The sequence below is a fragment of the Thermobia domestica genome, chromosome 3 (genome assembly GCF_964235325.1).
Source record: "Thermobia domestica chromosome 3, izTheDome1.hap1.1, whole genome shotgun sequence".
Classification (NCBI taxonomy): domain Eukaryota; kingdom Metazoa; phylum Arthropoda; class Insecta; order Zygentoma; family Lepismatidae; genus Thermobia; species Thermobia domestica.
In genome coordinates, this window is record NC_137456.1 from 49,596,884 (window position 1) to 49,622,056 (window position 25,173).

At 37.3% G+C, this 25,173-nt stretch overlaps 1 protein-coding gene across 4 annotated transcripts in view; it reads left to right on the forward strand.

The window, feature by feature from the left end:
* Positions 1-764: 764 nt before the first annotated feature.
* The window catches only part of LOC145680382 (nardilysin-like), a 339,063-nt gene continuing 314,654 nt past the window's right edge, over positions 765-25,173 (forward strand). For 3 of the 4 annotated variants that reach the window (XM_081750817.1, XM_081750819.1, XM_081750818.1), the window contains exons 1-2: positions 765-1,247; positions 17,995-18,086. In XM_081750817.1, the coding sequence (XP_081606943.1) occupies positions 1,189-1,247; positions 17,995-18,086 (151 nt within the window). In that variant the 5' untranslated portion in view covers positions 765-1,188. The remainder of the gene's footprint in view (positions 1,248-17,994; positions 18,087-25,173) is intronic. The other variant, XM_081750820.1, reaches the window with a different exon arrangement.

Genomic DNA, 25,173 nt, shown 5'->3' on the forward strand with positions numbered 1-25,173 from the left:
CGTGAGAAATCTGCACTTTTCTCCAATGTTCGTGAGAAAAGGACACTATTCTACTAATTTTCGAGTCGAGAAATACGTTTGTCTCGTCTCGTTTCGAATTTTACAAAGTGTGTCTCGACTCGAATCTCGACTCGAATTCGAGTCGAGTCGAGTCGAGATTCGAGAGATGTCTTGACTCGTGCGCATCTCTATAATTAATTTACTATAGGCCTATTTTCATTACTTCAATAGTGATAATTTGGGGTCAATTCCATAAGAGTCTTTGTTTTTCTTTGCGATAATAGGCAAAGCAGTTCAGGGAAGTTCTTTCGTAAACTAAAAAAGGTAATTTTGTATTGCTTTTCTCAAACAGTTGTGTTAAACAGGGACACAATCCGTAACGGTTTGGATCAACACATTGCAAAATCAGCGTTTAAATCTGCTATTATCGGAATAGCAGTTGTATTACTCTATAAAGTTTTGGCATTGGTTACCTTCCGCAACATTTAACGAAGCTTGATATTGAATATATTTTCCTCGAGAAATACAATTTCAACTTTAGCCGCATTCCGTACGAGTCTTCTTTAAATTCATGCATATGCTCCGTACGAGCATACTGACATGTAGCGCAGAAAGTAATGCAAATAGTCATTATAAGAAAATTTCAATTATTGCAAATTTTACAGAATATTCCTGCTTGTGATATAACTAATGAGTAATGACGCAGCTACGAATTTATTACCTGCCAATGGCACTGTGCCTGGCTACAGTGTTGACTGCTTTGAACAAGTACGCAAACGCATTATCATAAAGAATTGTGCCGGGAACATTCAATTGGCTGGGGTTGTGGCGTACTCCTGTAATGTAATGCAGTTTACATGGAGTCCAGGAGTTGTGGATATCTGATGTAATCCCCACGTGGGAAGATTTTATCTTTCTCATCTACAACCCGCGAGATCACAGAGTAGCTGCCGGATAGATTTCCAGGATCAGTCCTTTTCCACATTATGGTTATTTCACAAGATTCGAAAAATTTAGCCTTTGTGTGTGCATGTTTTTGTTTGTGTCGTGAACGAAACTTGGAACTGGAAATGAACGTGCAAATAGCACTAATGTTAACATTTTTGTGAAGAAGACAGTGACATTTATTAATCGAAGACAGACATTATATTATAGACAGTGACATGTTATCTCTGAACTACACTCATAATGCCGACTGAAGTTCTTGAACCACCAGATAAATCTGGTAGTGATAAAAAAGACTACAGGTGAGTAATTGATAATCATTTGAACTGGAACGACCATATCCTTAAAGTGGAATCTAGAGCTAGTAAAGCCGTACTTCCCATTTAGGGAAGGACGAGAAACGCCATACTTTCAGGAATTATTCATTGGCTATCTAGATGTTAAAAAGTAGGTAATAGACTGAGTTCTTTCCTTGTACTTAGGGTGTTTAGGTAGTGCAACAGTAAGATGTATCCTCGTGCACGGGAGATGAGAAGTAGCTGTTCTTAACTTACTATTAATGGTAAGTTTAAAGGTGCTTAAAACTGTTTAAACCAACAAGCTTATTGAAGATTACGTGCATTTCAGGTTCGACTTTAATTTCTATATTTCCACGTAAATACGCATTTCCGATGTGGTAATAGTTAAGAACAGCTACTTCTCATCTCCCGTGCACGAGGATACATCTTAACTGTTGCACTACCTAAACACCCTAAGTACAAGGGCAAGAACTCAGTCTATTACCTACTTTTTAACATCCTAGATAGTCAATGAATAGTTCCTGAAAGTATGGCGTTTCTCGTCCTTCCCTAAATGGGAAGTACGCCTCCTTAACTATAACCGATGTGAATATAGTAAGACGCAAAAGACCTTTTACTATATGTCAGTTAAATTTTATAATTTTCTTCCTATATTTCTAAGGCTAGTTTTAGACGAAAGCATTTATCGTAGAATTTCTCGTAGCAGATGTGCTGCTAAAAATCTTGTATAATATTCTATGGCATCAAAAGTATATTGTGCTTTTACACGGTAGCATTTTGATAAGCATTTTGTCGTGACGTAACAAACAAATCACTGGAGAAGAGCGCAATTATGGCTCCAAAACTAAAAAAAGATATTTTAGTAACTATTTCTTCTAAAAGTCCTTTTTTCGCATATGCTTATTATGGTACAAAGGACTTTTAACAATGCAGTTATACTATACAGATCCATAGATTTTAAAATTTACAGAAGAAATTTCTAATATTTTAATAGAGTAGTGTAAAGTAATGGAAATATGGTGTGCACTTACATCTGAAATGCGTATTTACGTGGAAATATAGAAATTAAAGTCGAACCTGAAATGCACGTAATCTTCAATAAGCTTTTTTGGCAAGTGCCAACCAACCCCTTCGGGGCTTCTAACCCGTTCCTACTGCTACTACTACTACTACTATTCCTACTACTACTACTACTATCCGTTCCTACTCCTATTCCTATTACTACTATTACTACTACTCTTACTATTATTATACCTACCACTACTGTTACTAAGTACTCCTACTTCTACTCTTACTACTACTACTTATACTATGGATCCGTATAGTAAAACTACACGTTGCCAACTGTTAAAGTGAACCTGCACCGGAGACTGCAAGAGCACACCTCAGAAATGATTGCTGAAGGTACAATAAATGAAACGAGATTTAAAAAAAAAAAATGAATTTCTGTGTGGACTCGTATAGTGAAATTGCAACATTTAACTTTGTACAAACAAGGATGTTCCTCATATTTTTTAATCAACATAATAATAGTATCCCAACTAAAACTCATTTTTCTTTATTACAATTCAATTTCCCACACAAAACAAAGAGCATGGATATTTGACAAAATCTTTCGCTTCCTTTTAACACACCACGGCGCTGCAATCGGAGCAGAAATGCTGGGCGAAATGCTACGAAATAGAGCAGGTTCTATCGACAAGAAATGCCATAGGATATGCCATGGCATGGGAAATGCTATAGCATTTGCTACTTTACACGGTAGGATATCGATGATACGATTTTTGCTACGAGAAATGTTACGATAAATGCTTCCGTCTAAAACTAGCCTAAGAGAACTTCCATTTCTGGCTTTTAAAAAAGAAGTACGGAAATTACTTATTAATAATTGTATATATAGTGTTGAAGAATTTTTTGAACTCAAAATTGATAGTTAAAATATTTGCGTCTGTTATCCAGTGATCTCTGTTTATATTATGGTATGTTATGTTATATATGTAACCCTAAAACTTTCAGCTTCTGTTTCTGAGGATTGTAATACATCTGATGTTCTCAGATGTTTCTGCAATAAAATTTTATTATTATTATTATTAGGCCTAATATGTTATATGAGTTAATTCTGCACTCGGGGGAACAAAACTAGGTTAAAAAAAGTTTACAGGAGAAACTAGTTGTTTTTACGGAAGGGTAATTAAAGTGTAAGTAATCTGTAAAGTGAATAACATAGAAATGAAATATGTAATGTAGGAACATGAAATATTGCCGGGAGGCGACCAAAACTAAGTTTAAAAAAATGCCGTCTATGCAAATAATGACTACTGCTACTGAAACTTATGGAATTAACTTTACAATATCGGCTCCAGCTCTGCCCTGTCGCGACAAAACGCTGTAACTTTGGCGGAGCAGTTTTGAAAAAAGGAGCCGTACAGTCGCTACAGACCGTCTAAGTTCCTACTTACATCGAAATTCTCTTTGGTATATTTTCAAAAGTATTTGACTCAGCTCAATGCTGGGCCTGGTGAACATGCGTATCGGTGAGGGAAATTCAAAAATGCTTATAGCGACAAAACAATGTAACTCAAGTTACAGCGTTTTGTCGCCACACGGCAGAGCTGGTATACCTACTCAGAAGCGAAAAATTACACTATTAATTGTATAAAAACGGGTCAAATTTCCTTAAGCCGTTCCTGCCCCTACCCTACTTCCACTGTAACCTTTTAAAGTGGTCCTGCTTGTCAATGGTAGCTGGAGTGCGTATTATAAAGTTTACCTCTCGTATCATTGCCAGAACCTAGGTGTTTTCCAAGATTTTGAAGAACTGATTATATGTCGCAGGTTCTTGTGCACCTACTTGGTAGTGGTAAGCTGTCAATATCTTTACTTTTCATGCTCCAGCATTTTTATTATTATTGGTCCGAATTCCACTCAATTACGCCCATGGGGGTAATTTGGTGCAAAATGGTTTAAGCCATTGCCAGTGCACATAAATCCATGGCAATAATTGGGTGTAAATGAAGAAAACGCAAGCCTTCGTTTAGTGTACATAACTTGTGTTTCCCTGAAAAACTTGTTTCATGTGGCATAGAAAAAAAAAAACTATACCTTTCTTTACGCGAAATAAGTAGCTTGTTTCTAAATCTAATAGATATGGGTGATTTCACGAAAAAGGGAAATTTTCTGTCACGGGCATTTCTTCAAACTACTACTAGGAAGAATCACCTCATTTTTATTTTGTTTGGTAGTAACCGTCACAAAATAGGTATGCCATGTATAACAGTTTGCAGATATAACACGAAACATACGTAAAAAATTATTACCCAGATTTCTCAACACCGTGGGCTGTCACAGACTATAGTTGACTGATTTTAATCAATAAATTTCAACTGAAGTCGCAAATCAAACCTCATTTAATGGTAATTAAATGGAAAAGAACACTTCAATGTTTGGGTTTTATGGAAAGTAAACCTTTATAACGATTATTTTCGAAAGCTTGACTATGCTTCTTTTCTGTCACCTCTATTTCGTCTGAACTCCATGGCATGAGAAAAAATTGACATTGCTCTCAACAGATAGCATGGTCGTCCACATTGGCAACACCCACAAGAAGACAAAGCAGACATGTCTGGCTGAAGAACGTAGAAAGTTGTGTGCACATGTTAAGAGCTATAGGAAAAATATTTTTGTGTGTGGAAAGCAGGTGCGTATATTCAACACCATGATATTTATTAGTGAATGTATTTGTATGGTATATACCTTCTTTCCCTTGCGAAACCTACGCCTTAACGTAGAAAATTCGTACACAATTACTCACATGTACTGGTTAAAAAGTGGGCCGGTAAAGATAAATTATATTCGATTTTCTCAACTCCATGTCCATATAAAAACTAAGGAATCCACGATGTTGAGACAAGTTCACGGAGTTGATAATCGTATAGTGTTTGTTATGCTCATGCTCTTCCAAATATTTGCTCTTTCAACATATTGATAGAAATAAAGCTCGTTTATGGTCTAGTGACTAGTACGTTCGCCTTTCGTGCGGGGTTCTGGGTTTGTTTCCCGGTGGAAGCTCAAAAATTAATGGTGTTTACTTCGCACAGTGATGCAATTGAAAAACTCATTTGAGTAGAGATGTACTGAACCTGATCGCGCAGACCATAACAACGGCTATAGGAGCGGACACGCTGACCACGTGTCATTCACACTCAAAGGCCGGAATTTCTCCTGGTCCACTAAACTTGACGTTCAAAAAGCGTTGGCAGTTGACATTCTGTGTAGACTAGAAAAGCCCTTCCCTGATTCCTCAAGACATTTCCTTCATTGGAGTGGAAAATGTGGGCTACTTAACAAAAGCATTGAATTATACAAAGAAAACTGAGAAATGATGAGCGCCTTACACTGTCATTTAGTGTTCATTATACAGGGTGTTTCAAGACAACACCGACAGCGTTTGCGAGGTGATTCCTGACACCATGATAAGACAAAAAGTATAGACCAATCTGGGTGCACAAATGCTTCCTTTTGGAGTTATAGGCTGCCGAAAACATGAAAAAAAAAAAAATGAACTATAAAGCTCCATAGCTCTAAAACTATGGGACCTACCGTAGTCGGGTCAAGACTTCACTCTTAGGAACTAGTATGTGCGCTATACAAATCCATGTTTCAGAATACTGCGGTACTTCCACAACAACTTTTATAGAAGTAGTTGGTGAGTACTTCAGATTATATGCCCGTAGCCAAACTCCCTATATAAAAATTGCTTCGTGAGTACCTCAGGATTCTGAAACATGTTTTTGGATAGTGCACATATTAGTTCCTAAGTGAAGTCGTGACCCGACTACGGCAAATCTCATAGTTTTGGAGCTATGGATCTTTAAATTTCATTTTATTCATGTTTTCGGCAGCCTATAACTCCTAAAGGGAGCATTTGTGCACCCAGATTGGTCTATACTTTTCGTCTTACCTTGGTGTCAGGAATCAGCTCCCAAACGATGTATGTATTGTTTTGAAACACCTTGTATATATACCAAATATACAAATACACTTACCAAATGTTAAAAAAGTATTGCACTTTCGACGTGTTGACTTGATCACACAGAGAAGACAATAAGCGGTTTACCTAAGCTCAGAAACAAATGAAGTATACAACAGACAGGTTTAGTGACTACTTCATTTGTTTCGTAAGCTTATGTGAAACATCTGTCCTCTCCATATGATAATCAACATATTGAGAGCGCAATAATTTTTCAATATTCGATAAGTGTATGTGTATTTCTTTTTTTCTTATTTACGTAACATATTCATATATATATATATATGTACTTAATTTTGGAACCTTCATTAGATATATTCTCATATGTTCGCAGTATTTTCTGGAGTATTTTTGTATAACAAATTACTTGTCATCTAGTTTGTTAGAATTTTACTCAACGTAAGGAGAATAATTTTAACTTACAAAAATTATTGGAAAATTATTTCAATTTTTATGTAAATTATAAGCTTAATCACTTATAAACCAAAACTTATCACCCAGATGTATCACGTTTCTCAACTCCACAGCAATTTTCAAGTCCGTGTTAAGTAATCTCAACTCCGTGACCTATGGTCTCAACTCCGTGGGTGCTGAAAAGTTTATTATTTTTTATTTACTACACCAATAATGATTCAGCTCTGCTGAACACTTAAGTAACATGTACTTAGTAATAGTAAGTGCATCTAATATTTTTTTCGAAGTAGGCGAGCATCAACGGAACAAAAATTTTCCAAGTGAAAATTTCCCTTTTTCGTGGAATCACCCATATGTGAATGCTTCTTGAAACTTTCCAATTGTTGTTTGTAGCACAGTGTACTGTCCTTTGAACATAATCCAAAATGTATCACATACGAAATGAAAAAAAAGCATTAGTGCTGTATCGCCGGACTAATTTGAAAATCGAAACAAAAAAAAAAAAGTACGAAAATGTTCTGGTATCGGTTATATTTGGTTTGATTACATTAAGTTACGTTAGATACATTAGGCATGAAGTATTACTATACTGATCCATAGTATAAGTAATAGTCGTAATAGTAGTAGGAATGGGTTAGAAGCCCTGCAGGGGTTGGTTGGATTCTGTTCTCGACATGAAATAGGCAAGTTAAAGACTTGACCAATTTTTTTCTATATATTTTACAATCTATGGATCCGTATAGTAAAACAACTGTACCTCTCCGCGAAATAGTCTATCCGCCTCCATATACGGTGCCACCTGCATCAAAAACAACCAATTTCTTAACTTATCCTATACTCCTTACCTGACCACTCATTCTTCTTCACAAATAAATTCTCCAATTGACCCGGTAAATTTCCTAAAATTGGTCCGGCGATACAGCACTTAACCCGCCAAAAAAAATATATATATATATATAAGCGGACAAGACAACTATAAACTGTAGAACATGTGTTGACACTGGATTGATAAACAGGTCCTTATATATAATTACTTCGCTTTGTAAGCGTTGAAACACTTCACCACTTTGAGGCCTAAGTTAAACAAAAAAACTTAACAAGCACAATGCATTATGAAACATGAGTTTACACCAGAAAAGAAACAGATAGCACGGCATTTAAATGAATTCTAAGCAAAATAATATTCACTTACGGCATTCCATCCATTTACCACCGCATCATTCACCCAACTACCCCGTTGGGGTAATTGAGGGGTACAAATATTAAAATTTTAACTGCCTCACGGTGGGATTCAAGATTGCTGTTCTTCATGGTGCCATCCTTATGTTTTTCAGCAACAGTAAAAACTCTCGCTCAAAACATTAACGGATGCGCGATTTATTATGACTAAAACCAAAACACTCACAAACCTGAAACTCCATTTCAGATATGTCATTTCCGACCAAAATCAGTTTTTTTTTTTCATCATTATTACACCCTCTCAAAATTCATCTAGGCTTTTTTTTTTTAATGATCAACATCTACCAACCCAAAATTTTGATGTGATTAAATTCAATAAAAATGTACTGGAATGCAAAATGTAAATATTTAAAAAGCTTTCCGCTGAAATCCTCTCTTCTACCCTACTTCTCTTTACTGCTCTTCCTTACGTGCCTGCTGGCTTCGGGCGCGGGCCCAACAGGTTCCCCGTGTCCTAACTCGGTTAGATAGCATTTGTGGCTTTTAATGTGCACCATGTGCAGGTTGGATTATTTTTTTGTGCTAGTTTTTATGACATTTGAAAGCCATATTTTTGCGTAAATCGTAAAGGGGTCAAATTGTCGCAGATGGCAGCCCCAGTAACAGCCAGATGAACCTCTTTTCAACGTTGTATAACTAATCTCTTCTTACTTTCATATACCATACCCTATCTATATTTGCCCATGTTTTATTTCAGGCCTTCACTATTGACTGTTAATCTCAAATATTTCTTATTTTTATGCTTCCTTTGCTCTTTCCTACATTCATATGCATCAGTAGAGTATTACTTAAAAAAAAAAAAAAAGTTTCAAACTGTTAAGTGTTCAAAATTACACACTACTCAGAAATTACTAAAACAGTGAATTTTTACCTTCTCACTATGATGGAGAACATAGCTTTGAAACTGCTACTAAAAATTCGTGAATATCATCTTTCTTTGTTGCGTGTTTCAGGAATGTTTGAGGGTGGAGTCCTTTATCAGACGGGGGGCGCGGTGGCTCAGTGGTAGAGCGTTCACCTCTGGTGCTTGGGGTCCCGGGTTCGATCCCAGCCCCCGCCAAGTGAACTTTGTGGTGGACAAACACCGTGCTCGTGGGTTTTCTCGGGGTTCTCCCGTTTCCTCCCTCTTTCTTCATTCCACCATTTCACTCATCTCTCATTATCACCGTCTCCTTTAGCCTAACCGGCATAACCGTGGGACGTAAAACTTAAAGATTTCATTTCATTTTTCCTTTATCAGACATGTCCCTAGGTCCTATAGCGGGACATGCCGCTATCTGCGTTTCGAAGAATACTCAAAATTTTAAAATTATTTTTTGGAACGATTTGAAGTTTATACACATGAGTGGTGCTGACGCAAGCTCCTTGAAACAGATAGTATCTAGGTCAAACTTCTTGTGTAATTTGGATATTTTAACTTTCTCAACAAGTAATGTTTCTGTTCAGCAAGCAGAGAAGGCTTTCTGTCTTCTTCAATCTTCTTTGCATTTGTGAGTATATTCCCATTTCAGTTCTTGGTAGATATACATTAGGATAGATTATTTTTTTGAATACAAGCTTTTCATTAAATCTATGCAGGTTTTGGTAACCAGCTTAAGAAATGAAGGAAAGTTTCTTGAATTGAAGACTGTCTAAACTTGCAGTAACATTCCGAGACAAACACTGTGTTGCAGTAAAGTTAATGATGTTTTGTTTGAGTATACCATTGTGTGAGGCCATATGTGAAAATTGGGGTTCAATGGTTACTAATATGATGGAGAAAAGGCCGGCAGGAAAGGATGGACTTAGTGCTGATATTGGAACAACAGGCCAGCTTACCTACATTATCCTAAATGAACCCCCGACGGTATGAAAAACAAAATTCCTTAAAGCTGCTTTCATTACAAAATACGGTGTATCGTATCATAAATATTTTAAACCTGCTTCTTTTAGCAAAACTCTTTCAAAAACTGTGACTTCATGGGTTGAAACTCGAACTACGGATACTGCTGAAAACTTTTTACCATGCGTCATGTAACGCCGTTATAAAAACATGATTGTATCATCCTGATTTTATTATTTTGGAACTCCTGCAGAAAATTTTTGACTTACAAAAGGTTATCACAGAAAGACAAAGAAAGCTCTGCCATCGGGTTCCTAGGACATTAAAAGTCCATACCCGTACGAATATACTTCTTTCCTAGGTGCTAACCATTCAATGGAAGAATACTTACCTTCGTCAGAAATAAATTTCTTTCAGCACCACATGTGCCCTTACTGCCTTATAAAGTGTTTTTAAAGGAGGAGCTCTGTTAATAGGCGCAGATTGACTTCACGAGGGCTGAATATAAATACAATGTGTGGATGTATGGCATAACTTCAGTCCACTAAGCACGGACCAACTTGTGCTAGGTGTCCACTAACATGCACAAATACTATCTAACCGAGTCTACTACACAATGTCTTTAGTAAGTGTACATTCCTCACTGCAAGATACTGTTCTGACACGGCATCATTGCAACAACAGAACTGTGTCGTCGTCTGCTAGGTGCTGAGAGATGTCGGTATTCGGAAAACAAGCGTGCCGACGCAAGTCAGAATGCCACATTGCTGTTCATGGGTAAATGTGGATCTGAAAAGGTAAGGGACGTATGACGTCACATTGTGCCCCGTACTTATCTTTATCAACTGTAATTTTTTAAAATGTGGAGGGGATAGACTCTTCATTTTCGAACTTTGCCAATTTTCACAATAGTACATTTATTTATTTTTACAGCAGCGGCAGTCCTGTCAAGTGCCTTATCTACAGGGATATTTGGTCCTCCATTGTCCTTTTCCTCTTCGAAATAGTCCCGAACTGAGCAAATAATTTCCTTTGGTTGTCCTTTAATAGGATTGGCTTTTCCTAAAACGTTCTTTCTTTCAGAAGAATGTATTTTCTGCCGTTTTGCAGGGAGAATGTGTTCTAGTTCATTGGGCATTATTTAAAATATGTATTCGTTATAGGCTTGTGGACAAATATGTATATACACAAATAAACACAAACTAGCACACGATATATACAACGAAGGAGCTCACATATACAAATGTACGTGATTGTACATTAATATAAACAAGTATTAATATAAGAATAATTTAAACAGAACATTAAAATCACCTTCCACGCACAACGAAACTAAAACCGTACCCATTCAATAGTTAAAAAAAAAAAAAAAAAAAGTGATGGGCAGGTCATAAGAACCATAGAAAAAAAAATTGCGATGAGTTGAAAATATGCCACATGCTGCTAGGCCTGAATTATCCTATAACTGGTATCAGCAAAAGCATCCTATAAATACCCCCTCAGGGGATTGGCAATATTACATTTGGTGACCTAGTTCTTTGTCTTTCTCCTTTGATTGAACAGAACGTAGTTGGACTTTATGTAAAATTCGTGATTAATTGTTGTCTGGAGCATTCGAGTATAACGTTTATCTGGAGCTCTGTAGATAGAATGTGTATTTACCTTGTCTGGAACTATCTAGAATATTCTTCCTTTGTCTAGAGTGTTGGTCCTTTGTCTGAACATTCAAAAATGTTCTTTTCCTGGAACAGTCGACATTGTTCCATAGTAGTGTATAAACAGGGATCATCAAGTGTTAGTGACTCCAAACAGCTGAAAGGTGAGAAGTCTTGAGAGAGAAGGACGTCTCTCTGTGTATTGTATTTTGTGAACATTGTTAAGGAAGTCTGGAAAAATGGATCCAGCTGGTCAGCTGCCTTGTGCTTTTGGTCAGTGAATAAATGATCCAGTGTGCAGTGTAAAATTCACAGATATGAACACTTTCAGTACTGAACAAAAGGAACTACTTTTGTGGGAAGCGGTGTAATTATTGAAAACAGTAAAGTGATGAGTTGTGAAAACCATAGGCAAAAATTTGTAACCAAGTTTTCTGGACATCAAAAGAAATGTTGTGATCCGTACAACAGTCATTCTGGTCAGAAGATGAGAACTGGTGTGTGAAGTGTTTCGTTTGAGGAAGCATATATATATAATTCCTGGAACCAAACTGTGTATTGGATGTCGAAAATGTGTGGAAGAGAAGCCATCAACATCAACATCACAAGAAGAAACAGCAGATGTTGATTGTGGTGAATCTTATAAAACTTGACCATCCGACTCTGAACTGATACTTCCGGAGAAAAATCACAAGCAGAAAGTAAAACGTTGTTACCAAGCATTAGGTTTGTCGCCACTAAAGGTGCATGCCATGAAAGGTAATACAAAGATACAGGGTGACAAGAAAGAACCTGTACAAAGTTTGGTATGTCCTGCCAGGAATGTAATGTTCTGTAGCCAAATAAGTGTTATTTTGTTGGATTTTGTGTACCTGTACACGTTTTTTTTCGACTTCCGCACGAGGAATTTTTTGTTTCAAAATGTCAACCAAACGCAGGGCAACGTTGGAACTGTTTCGTCAAGGAAAGCGTCAATAAGAAATAGTTCATTTGCTTGTATTCCAAAAACAGCAGATTCAGACGCAGTTCGCGATTTCAGGAGCTCGACCATGAAGGTGATCGTCCCGGAAGAGGAAGAAAGCGTACCATCAACACGTCTAAGAACCGCAAGATCATCAAAAAGAGAGTGCAGCGAAATCTGAGGGTCTCCGTGAGAAAATTGCTTGCGAGACAGGAATACACCGCGAATCGGTGCGGTAAATAGCGAAAAGGGAGCTCAGTCTCAAGGCTACAAGCTCTAAAATGTTCAGCTGCTCACATGCGAAAACAAGCGCGTAAGACTCGAACGATGTCGCATTCTCTTCACCGACGAGAATCTGTTCACCGTGGAACAGGCGCACAACCACCAAAACGACAGGACCTGGACCGCAGAGGCTCCGGTCACCTGAGCCATCGTCGAACACTACCAAGACTCCTCTAGTGTTTGTGGGTCAACCACGAGGTGTACCGACGCGACATTCTGAGACTGGTACTTCCATGTGCCAAGCAGCACTTCTGCGATACGGAATGGACTTTCCAACATAACTCCGCTCCGGCCCACAGGGCGAAACGGACGAAAACTGGTGAAGAATTCATCTGGTGTGCGAAATGGCCGCCCTACTCGCCGTATCTCAAGCCCATGGACTACAGTGTATGGTCAGTTTTGAAGGCCAGGTATGCTCGACATGCCACAAAAGATTGGAGTAGCTAAAGCAATTTCTGCGTCGTGAGTAGAACCGATTGTCGCCCTAGGACCTGCGGCTCATCGCCGAAATTTGAAAGCATGTTTGGACCTCTCTATCGCCGCCAAGGGCGGCTACTTCGAAATCGGCTGAACATGTTTCTAAATACCTATTCTCTTGGTATTACGTGTTGTTTTGCTAAATTCTTTCGGTTTGATAAATGTATGGTATCAAACTTCGTTTGGGTTATTTCTTGTCACCCTGTAAGAGCCGCAGAAAGATAATTGCACATGGCAGAAGAAACCCTATGAAAAAAGGTTGCTCGCATTTATTCGCTAAACGAGTATGAACTGAAAGTTGCATCGGATACAACTCGGATAGCAGACAAAAACACAAAGCAATCTGAGGATAACTTCAATGAAACGAAATTTATTGAAGGCCGAACTCTGAACAGTCAGCCGAAAAGAAAAAAAAAAATCAAATACTTACCTTAGTGCCATCATCATGGTCCCGAAAGAAAGCAGGAAAAATGTTCGGTGTGTCAGCGTACTAGGTCCGCACAGCAAGAAAACTGCGAACAGAGGTTGACATCTTAGCAGCACCTGCAGCAAGAAGGGGGAAACGCCTAAACCCGAAACTGTAAGTTTACTATTGCAGTTTTACAGTGATGATAAATTCTCAAGACTGATGCCAGGCCAGAAGGATAAAGTGAGCGTTGCAAGAAATATGTATGAACAAAAGAGGCTTATTTTATGCAGCAATAAAGTACTCTGAAGTACAGTTTCAGTTGAAATATCCTGATGTAAGAGTAAGCTTTTCTAAATTTGCCAATTTGCGACCAAAGCATTGTTGGTTCTCCAGGAACACACACACACACACAGAGAAAGAAAGAGAGAGTGTGTGTTTGTACACACAATTCACCAAAATGTTAGACTACTTCTATCAGCCATTGAGTTGGAAGAAACATCATGATCTGATCAAGATGGGGATGTGCAGTGAAGACAACAGAGAGTGTATGCTCAGAATGTGTAATAAGTGCCAATCGTTCCAATTATTGGACGAGTTTTTAATGTTTAAAGTTTTCAGTTTAAAGACTTTAATCCTGCGAACATGGTTGAAGTGAAGTAGTGGATAACCACAGATAGAACTGACTTGGTAATGCAGACTTTATCACTAGAGGAACTTATTAAAACTATCACTGAATGACCAAGCTTATTTTAAAGAATGAGTCAGAAAAAACCTGGCCACTTTCCTCCCTCCATATTTTCTAGTATATAAGATGAACATTGGCAGCACTGTGCATAAGCAAGGGCAGACTGTCGATCTTACTCACGAATAGATTGTCAGTTGTGAAGTGTGCATACTGTGGTAAAGAACGATGAGTCAGTTAGAAAAACGAAAACTAATTGTGAACAAATACCTCGAAAATCCAGGTATGTCCTTAAATAAATTAAGCAAACTCGTAAAATACCCTCGGTCTACTGTGCAAAATGTAATTAAAAAGTACGCACAAGATTTAACTGTTGAAAGAAAACCTGGCTCAGGTAGAAAACCGGGGACTAGCCAACCGAAGCTGGAGAAAAGGGTTACTGCATTGCTGCGTCAAAATCCTTATTTATCGGAAAGAGCAGTTGCTGGTGTGGTCAAAGCGTCCCAATCTACAGTGCACAGATTTAAGCAAGGAAAAGTTTACGATCTTTCAAAGTCCAAAAGGTACCTAACCGAGACGAAAAGCAAAAAGTGACGGCAAAATCCAGAGCAAGAAAACTCTATGATCAGTACCTTACTCAATATGGATGTTGCATTATGGACGACGAAACCTATTGTGTCGCTGATTTCAGTCAAATTCCCGGAAAGGAGTAGTACGTGGCACTGAAGAGGGGAGATTTGCAGGATAAATTTAAACAACGGAAGGCATCCAAATATCCCAAACAGTATTTGATTTGGCAATCTATTTGTTCATGCGGTAAAAAAAGCAAAGCGTTCATCACAACAGGGACAATTAACGGCGAAATTTATACGAAGGAGTGTTTACAAAAACGCTTGTATCCATTTGTGATGTCATACAGTAACTCTGTTTTCTTTTGGCCAGATCTTGCTACCTCTCACTACTCTAAAGCAGCCACTGATTGTTATAAAGAAAAGGGTATCGTCGCAGTTCGAAGAGAGGCAAATTCACCAAATTGCCCTGAACTTAGGCCAATTGAAAAATATTGGGCCCACATTAAAAGAACATTGAAAACATCAAAAGGGAAGGCGGCTGACTTGAAAACTTTTCGTCGCAAGTGGACTGCAGCTGCCAATCAAATAACAGAAGAAGATGTGCGAACTCTTATGAAGCGGATTAAGAGTAATGTACGAGCATTTTTCCATAATTAGTTCTTTATAATATATTTTGTGTGTTTATTTTTTTAAACTTTATAGTCAACTAAAATATGCAAACGACCTTTCTTCTTTTCATTTCTTTACCTACTTTTTTGGTCAAAGTTACTGGCCAAGTTTTTTCTGACTCATTCTTTACATGCATACATAGCAAAGCAGCAATCTCGTTACCTAAAATCTAGAAAGGAGTATCTACCAGACAATGAAGCCTTGAACTGATGGACTTCAGTGAAAATTATTAATTTGTCATTCAAGATGAAGCCCAGGGATTCCACTGGACTAACACTGTATGCTTGTGTTCTTTATTTCAAAGAAGATGGAATTCTGCAACACAGGAATTTTTGTATTTTAAGTGATGATCTAGATCACGATGTCCCAATGGTATATACAACACGGCAACTTTTGACAAGTTTCATGAAAAGCAATATTTCACAAATGACAGAAATTGAGTATTTTACTAATAGTTTGTGCATCACTGTATAAGAACTAAATCGTGCTTGACTTTGTGTCATTATGAAGTTGATTTTCAATTAAAAATTCAGTGGTCATTTTTTGCAACGAGCCATGGCAAGTGACCCTGTGATAATATTGGTGGTATCATAAAGCAAACTGTAACTAAAGAAAGCCTTCAGAGAATGTCACTGGACACCTCAAAATGCACAAGCAGTATACAGCTACTGCATACTTCGTTGGTGGCATTCGGTTTAATTTTGTATCAAAAGAAGACATGCAGACTATTCGAGAACAGTAAACCTTCCGCCTCGCCGTATCCCAGCCATGAAAGTCACTCTAATCGCTACTGGCACTAATGCCCAAGTTGCCGTACCAGTCACTATGATTTCCACCAACTTGGCTACTGGAGAACTGTTAGCTTCTCTCAGAATACTTCGTCTGGCTCTTTCATTTAGACCAATTCGGTGGTCCTTCTAATAGTGAATTACCGCCGACGTAGCTCTAAATTTCACTGTAGCACGCAATCTTCCCACCCGACATAAAAGTGTCTTCGTAAATGTTATGTATATCGAAGAGAATATTTCTTGCTTTTAAAATATGACGAAATCAAATGTTCTCGTATAAATTTGTCGTTGAAAAGGTTATTAAACCAAATTATAAACCGATAATCATGATCTGTTTTCTAATGTTCTAAAAGTGCAAAAGTTTTTGCTGTTATACTGTTCTATGAAGTGTCCGTAACTCAGAAATCGTTCAGAAAAAAAATAATGAAGAAACTCTCTGAGTTTCAAAATGTCGTTGTGAACTTTTAAATGGGACCAACGGGTTTTGCTTATTGTGCAAATCGGATCAATATAATTTTTTTTACTGATCTTATTTAAAAGTAAATAAATAAAAATGTAAATGACATTTATTTACCTTCAATGGAGAAAAATTCTCTACAGAAGGCTCTTACAATTTATTACAGACATTAAAGAAACATTTACTACATTAATAAGTAACAAAAATAAAAAATAAAAGGTAGTAGTAAAAAATACAAAAGTACAAAAATGGCTGGAAATATTCTTTTCAGATACACAAATTTAGATAATAAATATTATAAACAACACTTAGGTTTATGCATTTGAATATTTCCAAATACACTACATATGTACATACAATGCACGTATATAGGTTTTACATATATGCTTACATATATAAGCGCACGCACATATACGTGCAAACAAGAAAACATCAGTACATAGGTGTATAATCATTCAGTAAAAATCTATTTTTGGTTAACTTTATAAACGCTTGCTGATTAAGATCAAATTCTTCTTCTCTTTGTGCTATATTGTTATTCAGCTTACACATTCTGACCAATGGTGAATTATTGTATGTATTTGTTTTGGATGTTTTATACCAGATGAAATTTCTTTTTCTCAACGTTCTGTCTATATTAAATTGAATTATTGCAAAAATTCACTATTATCAAATATGCTATTTACTATTTTGTGTAGACATACTTCTTGTGCACTGATACATCTATCAAAAAGTTTAATACAATAAAATTCACTTAACAAGTTAGAGTAATATACTCTATTTACAAGAGCAGTCTGTCCTGTTCTCTTATAACATAAATACCTTAATCTTTTTTCTTCTATTGTTTCTGTCGGGTATTCTTGAGTTTTATATTTAGCTGCCCAGATCACTGACGCATGTTCCAATTTGAGTAGTACTAGGCTTTTGAAAAGAGTTGCTGTGACGTTTACGTTTGTAAACATTTAAGTGCTTTTGATTGTAAAGCGCAATTGCTTGAACGTATCTTGTGTGATCGATAAAATGTGTTTATTAAATGAGATTTCGCTTTAGAATATAACTCCCAAGTCCCTATACATAAACATACGCTCCAAATATTTATTTCCTGTTGAATATGGCAGAGTTTGTTAAAATTCTTTGTTTTGTAAATATCTTAAACTTACATTTTTTAATGTTAAAATCTAATTTATTTTTTATACTCCATGTGTATATGTTATTTAAATCACCTTGTAGTTTTAATATATCACAATTCATTTGTAATGGAGGAATCACATAGTTCTTCTAAATTTGTTTGCAGAACAATCAAGCTGGAGAACGGCCTGATAGCCTTAGTTATATCTGATGTTCCCGATGTAGATAAGAATGGTAATAATGGGGGAGCAGATAGTGGTAAGCAAAAAGAATAATCTTTGTCACATTTATATCAAGTTGTCATTTTTTTTTCAGGAACACCATAGTCCCGTTGCTGAAGAGCTTCTGGGGTTTCTGGTCAAAAAATTGACACGTGGTTTTCATAGGCCTCTTTTGAAACCAACTTAACACCATTCAGGGGTTTCTGCAGAAACCGAAACGAATATTAATTTGAAAGTTCAAGGTCCGGACTATACTACAGTATCCCAGCCAAGTTTTTTTCAATTTCTGACGGATCGTTAAAGATATATGCGGTCTGGTGTCAACATGGCATACGCCACCCATTATCTTGACCAATTCCGGCTGTTTCTTTTGAATTGATAGGTGCATTCGCCCTAATTGTTGACAGTATAGGTCACGGTCAGTCGTTCTGCCAGGCGGGAGGAGCTTGTGATGCACAATACACTTCCAATCCCACAAAACGTAGAACATAACCTTCATAGGCGTCAGTGTAGACTTTGCCAAATATCTGTGGAACTTCTCGCTTCGACTACGATTGTTTCGCATATTGTTGCCATAGTTTAATACACTTTTCATCACTCGTGATTAACTGCTTCGAGTTCGTTATGTTTCCATAGAAATTCGTGGCATCTAGACGTCGACCTTTCTTCTGTAGCCATTTTTTCCCAAATGGTTTAAGACTGTTTGGTGATTGATGTTCGGGTCATTGGTAAAATCGTGAGTACATAAATACTAGTCTTGCTCGACTTTTGCCAGAGCATCGTCCACTTGTGCTGTTTGGTCGTCCATTGCAAGGAGTATCTTGAACATTGAAATTTCCAGAACGAAAGCTATTAAACCATCTTCAGGCTGTTGCTATTGATAACGTATCTAACCTAGCAAAATTTCTTTAGAAGCCTGCGACTGTTTCGAAATGGTAAAGTGTAGCAAAAGTTTACTCATCTTCACGGCGCAACACCTTGCGTATGATTACAAGAATTCCAATACTTTTCGCACATCTACTAGCTTGAAGTATGAGCTGCCAAATGATGTGTGACGGACCGTAGCCACCGATATACAGGCCGCATACAGAACGAAAATGTGACATCATCATCGGTAGGGCTTTCGTATTAGAATGGAGGATAGATTAAAAACCTATTATATTGAAAACAGCTCAAACGAATTACATGAAATTTGGCGATGAAACGTTTCTTAATACGAGAAATCGATCTACCTTGGTCTCAACTTTCGAAAAATTTGTTTAATGGTGTTTTCTTACGCATCAATTTGGGCGCGCCTCAGTTTTATTACAAGAAAAACAGATTGTTTAGAAAATTTTGTGAAAATGCATTTTCGCGGACAAGAAAGTGTTTTAGCTAAGTTTCAAGTTCCGCAAATTAGTTCACTGGAGTTTTCGGAACTTCATTTGGGGGGGGGGGGGGGGCGGAAAAAATTAACTTAAACGATTGTCATAAAATTTTGTAAAACTATCTTTTTCGAGTATAGTAAAGAGATTTAGCTTAGTCTGAACTTTCGACAAAATTTGCTTAGCGGCCTTTTCGGCCGCTTCATCTCGGGAGTGCCTCACTTATATTTCAAAAACAACAAAGGATCTTCAATAAATTTTGTGCACATGCGTTTTCGGGCACAAGAAAGCGATTCAGCTAAGACTCAAATACCGCAAATTAGTCCAGCGACGTTATTTGAAGGCAACAAGATTCCAAGTTAAAAGAGAACTTACGATCATAGCTTAGTCCCAACTTTCGAAAAATTAACTTGACGGTATTTTTAGAATTTACAGTACTAAAATTTTAGCTAGAAAACCGATCAGACTATCTTCATGAAATAAAAAAGTCCATTTTTTGCCTGGACTATTCGAAATATAGTCTATTCGCTATTCGAGCTAGCTATTCGAAATATATATATGTAAACTTAAATGTACGCAACTTCAACATTTTGATTAAATGCAAAATTTGTTTTGATTCTGTTTATACCAGGGCGCAAAATTTCAAACTTAGAGGCACTCGCCAATGCAAAAATGATCGCCAATATCTCTCACGTACAAATTACAACAGGCCTCCCCTTATCCTACTACCTTTGGCTTGACAAAGAAAGAGACTGCATCAGGGCATAAAATTTCAAAACCAGACAATTAGATTCAGGGTAATAAATTTTGAATTGGACAATTGATATACATGTTTAAAAAATAATTTTCCCTAACTTCGTTTGTGTAACGCGCGCTCTCTCTCGCTCTGCACTAAAGTACCAGTTATCAATTGCAGTTTCCGGATCAAAGTCCTTACGAGAGTCACTACGAAAGTTTTGAGATGTGAAATAACTTGCATACTTAAAATCAATTTAACACTTACATTTTCTCAAAGTATTCACCATTACACTGTACACACTTTTGCATCCTCGAAAACCACTTTTGGAAGCAGTGTTGTCAGTCTTTTTCTTCAAGTGTTGAAAGTTCATTCTCGTAAGCCACTACAACTTCTTCAGGGCTGCAAAATCTCTTCCCACGCATGCGATCTTTGATCCTGGGGAACAGAAAAAAAATCACACGGGGCCAGGTCAGGGCTATACGGCGGATGAGTCATAAGTTTGACGTCCGTAGATTCTAAAAACTGAATTGTGATGTTGACCGTGTGTGCGGACGCGTTGTCATGATGAAGCAGGATCCCACGCAATCCAGTTCTTGGACGCCGTTCCCAAAGTTTCTGGAACACTTTTGTTAGGCAAACAGTGGTGTACCACTGAGCAGTAACAGTCCTTTGTTCTTCAAGTGGAACAGTTGCAACATCGCCAGATTTGGAGAAGAAAGTTGCGACCATCTTCTTTCCCATACTTCGGTCGCTTCACTTTCGTGGGTGGATTTTCGTCTGGAAAGACCCAAACTGTAGATTGGCGTTTATTTTCAGGGCCAAATGGATAGATCCAAGTGTCATCACCAGTAACAATGTCAGAGACGCGTCGAGAATTGCCTCCATCAAATCTTGCAAGCATTTCTTCACACCACTCCACACGCATGCGCTTCTGCTGTTCAAAGTGTGATGCACCCAACGAGATGAAACCTTCTTGAGCCGAAGATGATCATGAAGAATTTTTGTTACTACTGGCGATCCAATGTTCACTGTAGATTCAATGTCCTTGAAAGTTGTTCGAGAATTTTCTCGAATCATTTGTTCCACAGCGGCAATGTTTTCATCTGACACAGCTGCTGCCGGACGTCCAGCTCTCTCTTCATCTTTAAGCGATGTCCGGCTTCTTCTGAATTCACTAAACCACCGAAAAATTGTAGGACGGAAAGGAGCAAGGTTCCCAAATGCCCCCTGCAAACGGTCAAGGCTTTGTGTCTCGTTCAAACCACTTTTGAAATCGTAAAGGATCATTGCCCGAAAATGTTCCCTTTCGTGCTCCATTCTAGACAGCCGAATACTGCTCACATCAAAAAACAGGTGAAGGCGATACGGCTACGCCGATAAGCGAGGCGAGTTGAAACTTTCTTCGCTTTGGATACCACTATCGAACGCAATTGTTGGAATTCAAATACTGTGCCACAACAATGCGTATCTCAAAACTTTCGTAGTGACCCTCGTAAGTGAAGGGCCATTGATCGAAATTGTCAGCAAATCACCCAGTGTGTCTGTCTTGAGACTGCTGAAGCCTCTCTCACATGAAGCAGTACTCACAGGTAAAATTGCACAAAATGTGACAATTGAAAGTAAATTCGGGTATCTCGTAATGAAGTTTTCACTGTAAATCTTTCAGTATCTGATTCAACGTCAATGGAAAAAAAAAAAAAAAAAAAAACCCACATTCCGTGTTTTCTTTCACTCAGTTAAAATTATTTTCCTGCGAAACAGAAACTGCACAGCCCTGAGTTTAGGCAGAAAACGTTCCTACTGAACACTGGTCGCCAGCTCGAAATTTCTAGTGTATAGTTTTTTGTAATTTATATCAGTGTTCGAAGTGGAAATAAAACAGAGGCGGTATGTTTTATTACTATTTTGACTCGACATGCCGCCTATCTAAATGTTGAAATACAATGAGGGTATGTTGCCTAAAAGATTGCATTTCTATTTACATAATGACTCAAAACCATGAAAGAGTTTCTCCGTAGTTAGGGGGGGGGGAGAGCATGGAGAGACTTTGCCCCGCCCCTAACTTTCTGAGAAGAATAAAAAATATCCCTTATGTTGTGTTATTAAGAATTATATATGAAGGCCTAATATTATATATGTAGCCTAATAATATCAAATCTCTTTTTCCTAACATGCGGTGTAACCCTCGCAATGGGTGCTAGCTACACCATAGCTAGCTAACTAAAAAAAAAAAAAAAAAAAAAAATCAATACAACAAGGGGATTGTTTTGGAAAAAGAATAACCTGTGTGTTACAGTAAAAATGATGTTTAACATCATAACTGACGAAAGTATCAGTCAAAAGAAACAGAGAGTATTGTGTTAAGATTGTTTACAAAATTATAAATAAACTTATCACTACTTCTAAACACAATGTTATATCTTTAAAAAAATAAAATAAAAAAAAAATGAAAACTACTTACGTTATAGAACGGCATTCAGTTGTAGACAGTTTAGTGCCTTTGTTGTAATTAAATATAAACTAATTATTTGCTGAGCATATATATATATATATAACTATAAAGAGTTAGTTAGCGAAACTGTAACACGTGTTGAAGATCACATAGTGTCTGATGAAGCCAAAGAGTTAGTTGGCAAAACTGTAACACGTGTTGAATTTTAATGAAAATATCTAGTTTTGCTCGGCAAATAATTAGTTTATATTTAAGTTTAATGCCATTTACTGTAGAAATCCTACTTCGCAGTAGTTCATCAAAGCCTGTACATCAGATCTTCCGTACGATGTCTCTGAATTATCACTCATAGTTTCATCATCTGTTGCGTCTTCATCACTGCTGTTATCACTGTCTTGCAACGAGATCACCATTCTCCTACAGTGTTTTCAAGTAAACTTTCTTCCTCCTTGGAGTTCAAAATTATTTGCCAAGTATGATGCACGACTTTTTTCCACTTTGCTGGAATAATTTCTTTAATCGCTTCCAATATTAAACCGCGAACACTTTGCATGGTGAATGTCTTGTTGTTTTCCTCAACGTAACCTTTTAAATGTGCCCAAATCAACTCAATTGGATTGTAATGGCAATGATAAAGGGGCAACCTGATAACTTTATATGCTGCTGTCTTGGCTGATTCGTCGATCTCAAAACGTTCTACCGTGTCTTTGTAGCGTCGAACAATCTGAAGTAATTCAGCTTTGTTCATTGAAAAAGAACAAAAACCAAGAATTCGATTTTCTTCAAGCCATTTTAACACCGCTTCTTTCCTTGTAGACGTGGTAGGCGCTTTATTTACCTTTGTATTGTGAAACGATGCATTGTCCGAAGCAATAGTAGAGCGAGGAGGAATATTCGCGAGAAGAGAGTCTTGAAACCACGACTTGAATTTTTCGGATGTCATTTCCTCGTGGTAGTCCACTACTTTTTTTCGACTGGAAAAGAAGCATCCAATGTGGAACAAACCCATTTATTGACCCTGCATGTAAAAGAATGAGACGACCGCTTTTTCCTATTGGAGTTTTAGAAGTACCACGAATTGTGTTGTCTGTCCAACCCATAGACCTAGCGTGTCTTGCGTTCACCCATGTTTCATCAACCCACACTATTTCCTCAACAGGTATACGAGTTATTTCCCGTAAAAACCGGGCACGATGTGCCATTACATCTTCCCTCGCAAGAAGAACAGTTCTTCCGGAAATTTTTTTCCAAGTGAAGCCTAAGTTGTGCAAAATTTTGCTCAGACTACTTTTCCCTCCTTTGAACAATCCACTCTCCTTCAAAGACACCAGCAGTTTTTTTTTTTTTTTTTCTTTCTTGTTGGGTATTCTTTCCTCTTATAATAATCGTGGATATGACGTCGAATAGAATCTGTCAAAATCATCCAAATTTGTGACTGTACATGGCATATTACGCTTTTTTCGTGGGGTAGATAAAGTTTTTGTCGGTTCAGCGAGGTCTTTCGGTCACTTCTCTTTTGTGATTCTTTTTACAGTTGCAGGGCTATTGTGTAAAGCTAAAGCTACTCTTTCAATCACTTTATTCAATGGCAATAAAGGACCGTCGTTGTCACGTTCTTTTTCGAAATATTCCCTAAGATTAAACAAATTCCCGTGCCTGACTTGTTAAGGGCACCTCCTTTCCCCACTTCTTACGCACTTCAGCTATTGTGTTCATAAACACAAACACACAGACATACACACGCTAAATTTATACGTTAGGTCTATATGAATAATACGAAAACATACTATGTTCCACTGACGAATGAAAATGACAATAATTACACCACGATATTCACATAAATGCACTGAGATAATAGCACACATTACATAGCACTAAAAGACAAAACAACCTGACAACAGAAAAACTTTCACAGTACTGAGTAGGTATAAATCCGACAACACTGTCGTGTTACCATGGAGACAACCTAGTGTTTCCAAATGTATTTTTGTGGATCTAAACCTATCTTGCTCTTCACATAATGATAAAAAAAAAAAAAAAAAAAAAAAAAGTATTCTACAAAAATACAAACATAGCTGGATCATGTTCGTTACTTTCAACTATTCCATTTCTAAATCAGTCCTTATGAAAAGCTCTTTATAACGGTTTCTATACTATATAGAATATGTATATTTTTTTCGGATGTCAACAAGTTGCCTACAAAGACCATTAGAAATTCTACAAATTTCAGTTTGACATTCCAAATCACGGGTCATTGCCCTTGAACTATAAAAGAGACGTATACAGACACACACACTACCCTATTCGCTTTCAATTCCACGAAAACCTACCCCCTGCGACGACAGGGAGGTGGACCGGTTGTTGTTCCATGTAACCCCCCCTTCTATTTCTGTAGCATTCTTGTCAAAAGGACAGAGTTGTATAAATACAAGTGGAAAAAGGAATAAAAATAAAATGTAATCATTACTGTAGCCAGAACGTCAGGCCTAGTGGAACTCTACGATTAGTATTATTATTTTTATTTTTTAAAGAAAATCTATTTTGTAAATATTTCAACTTATAATCTGAT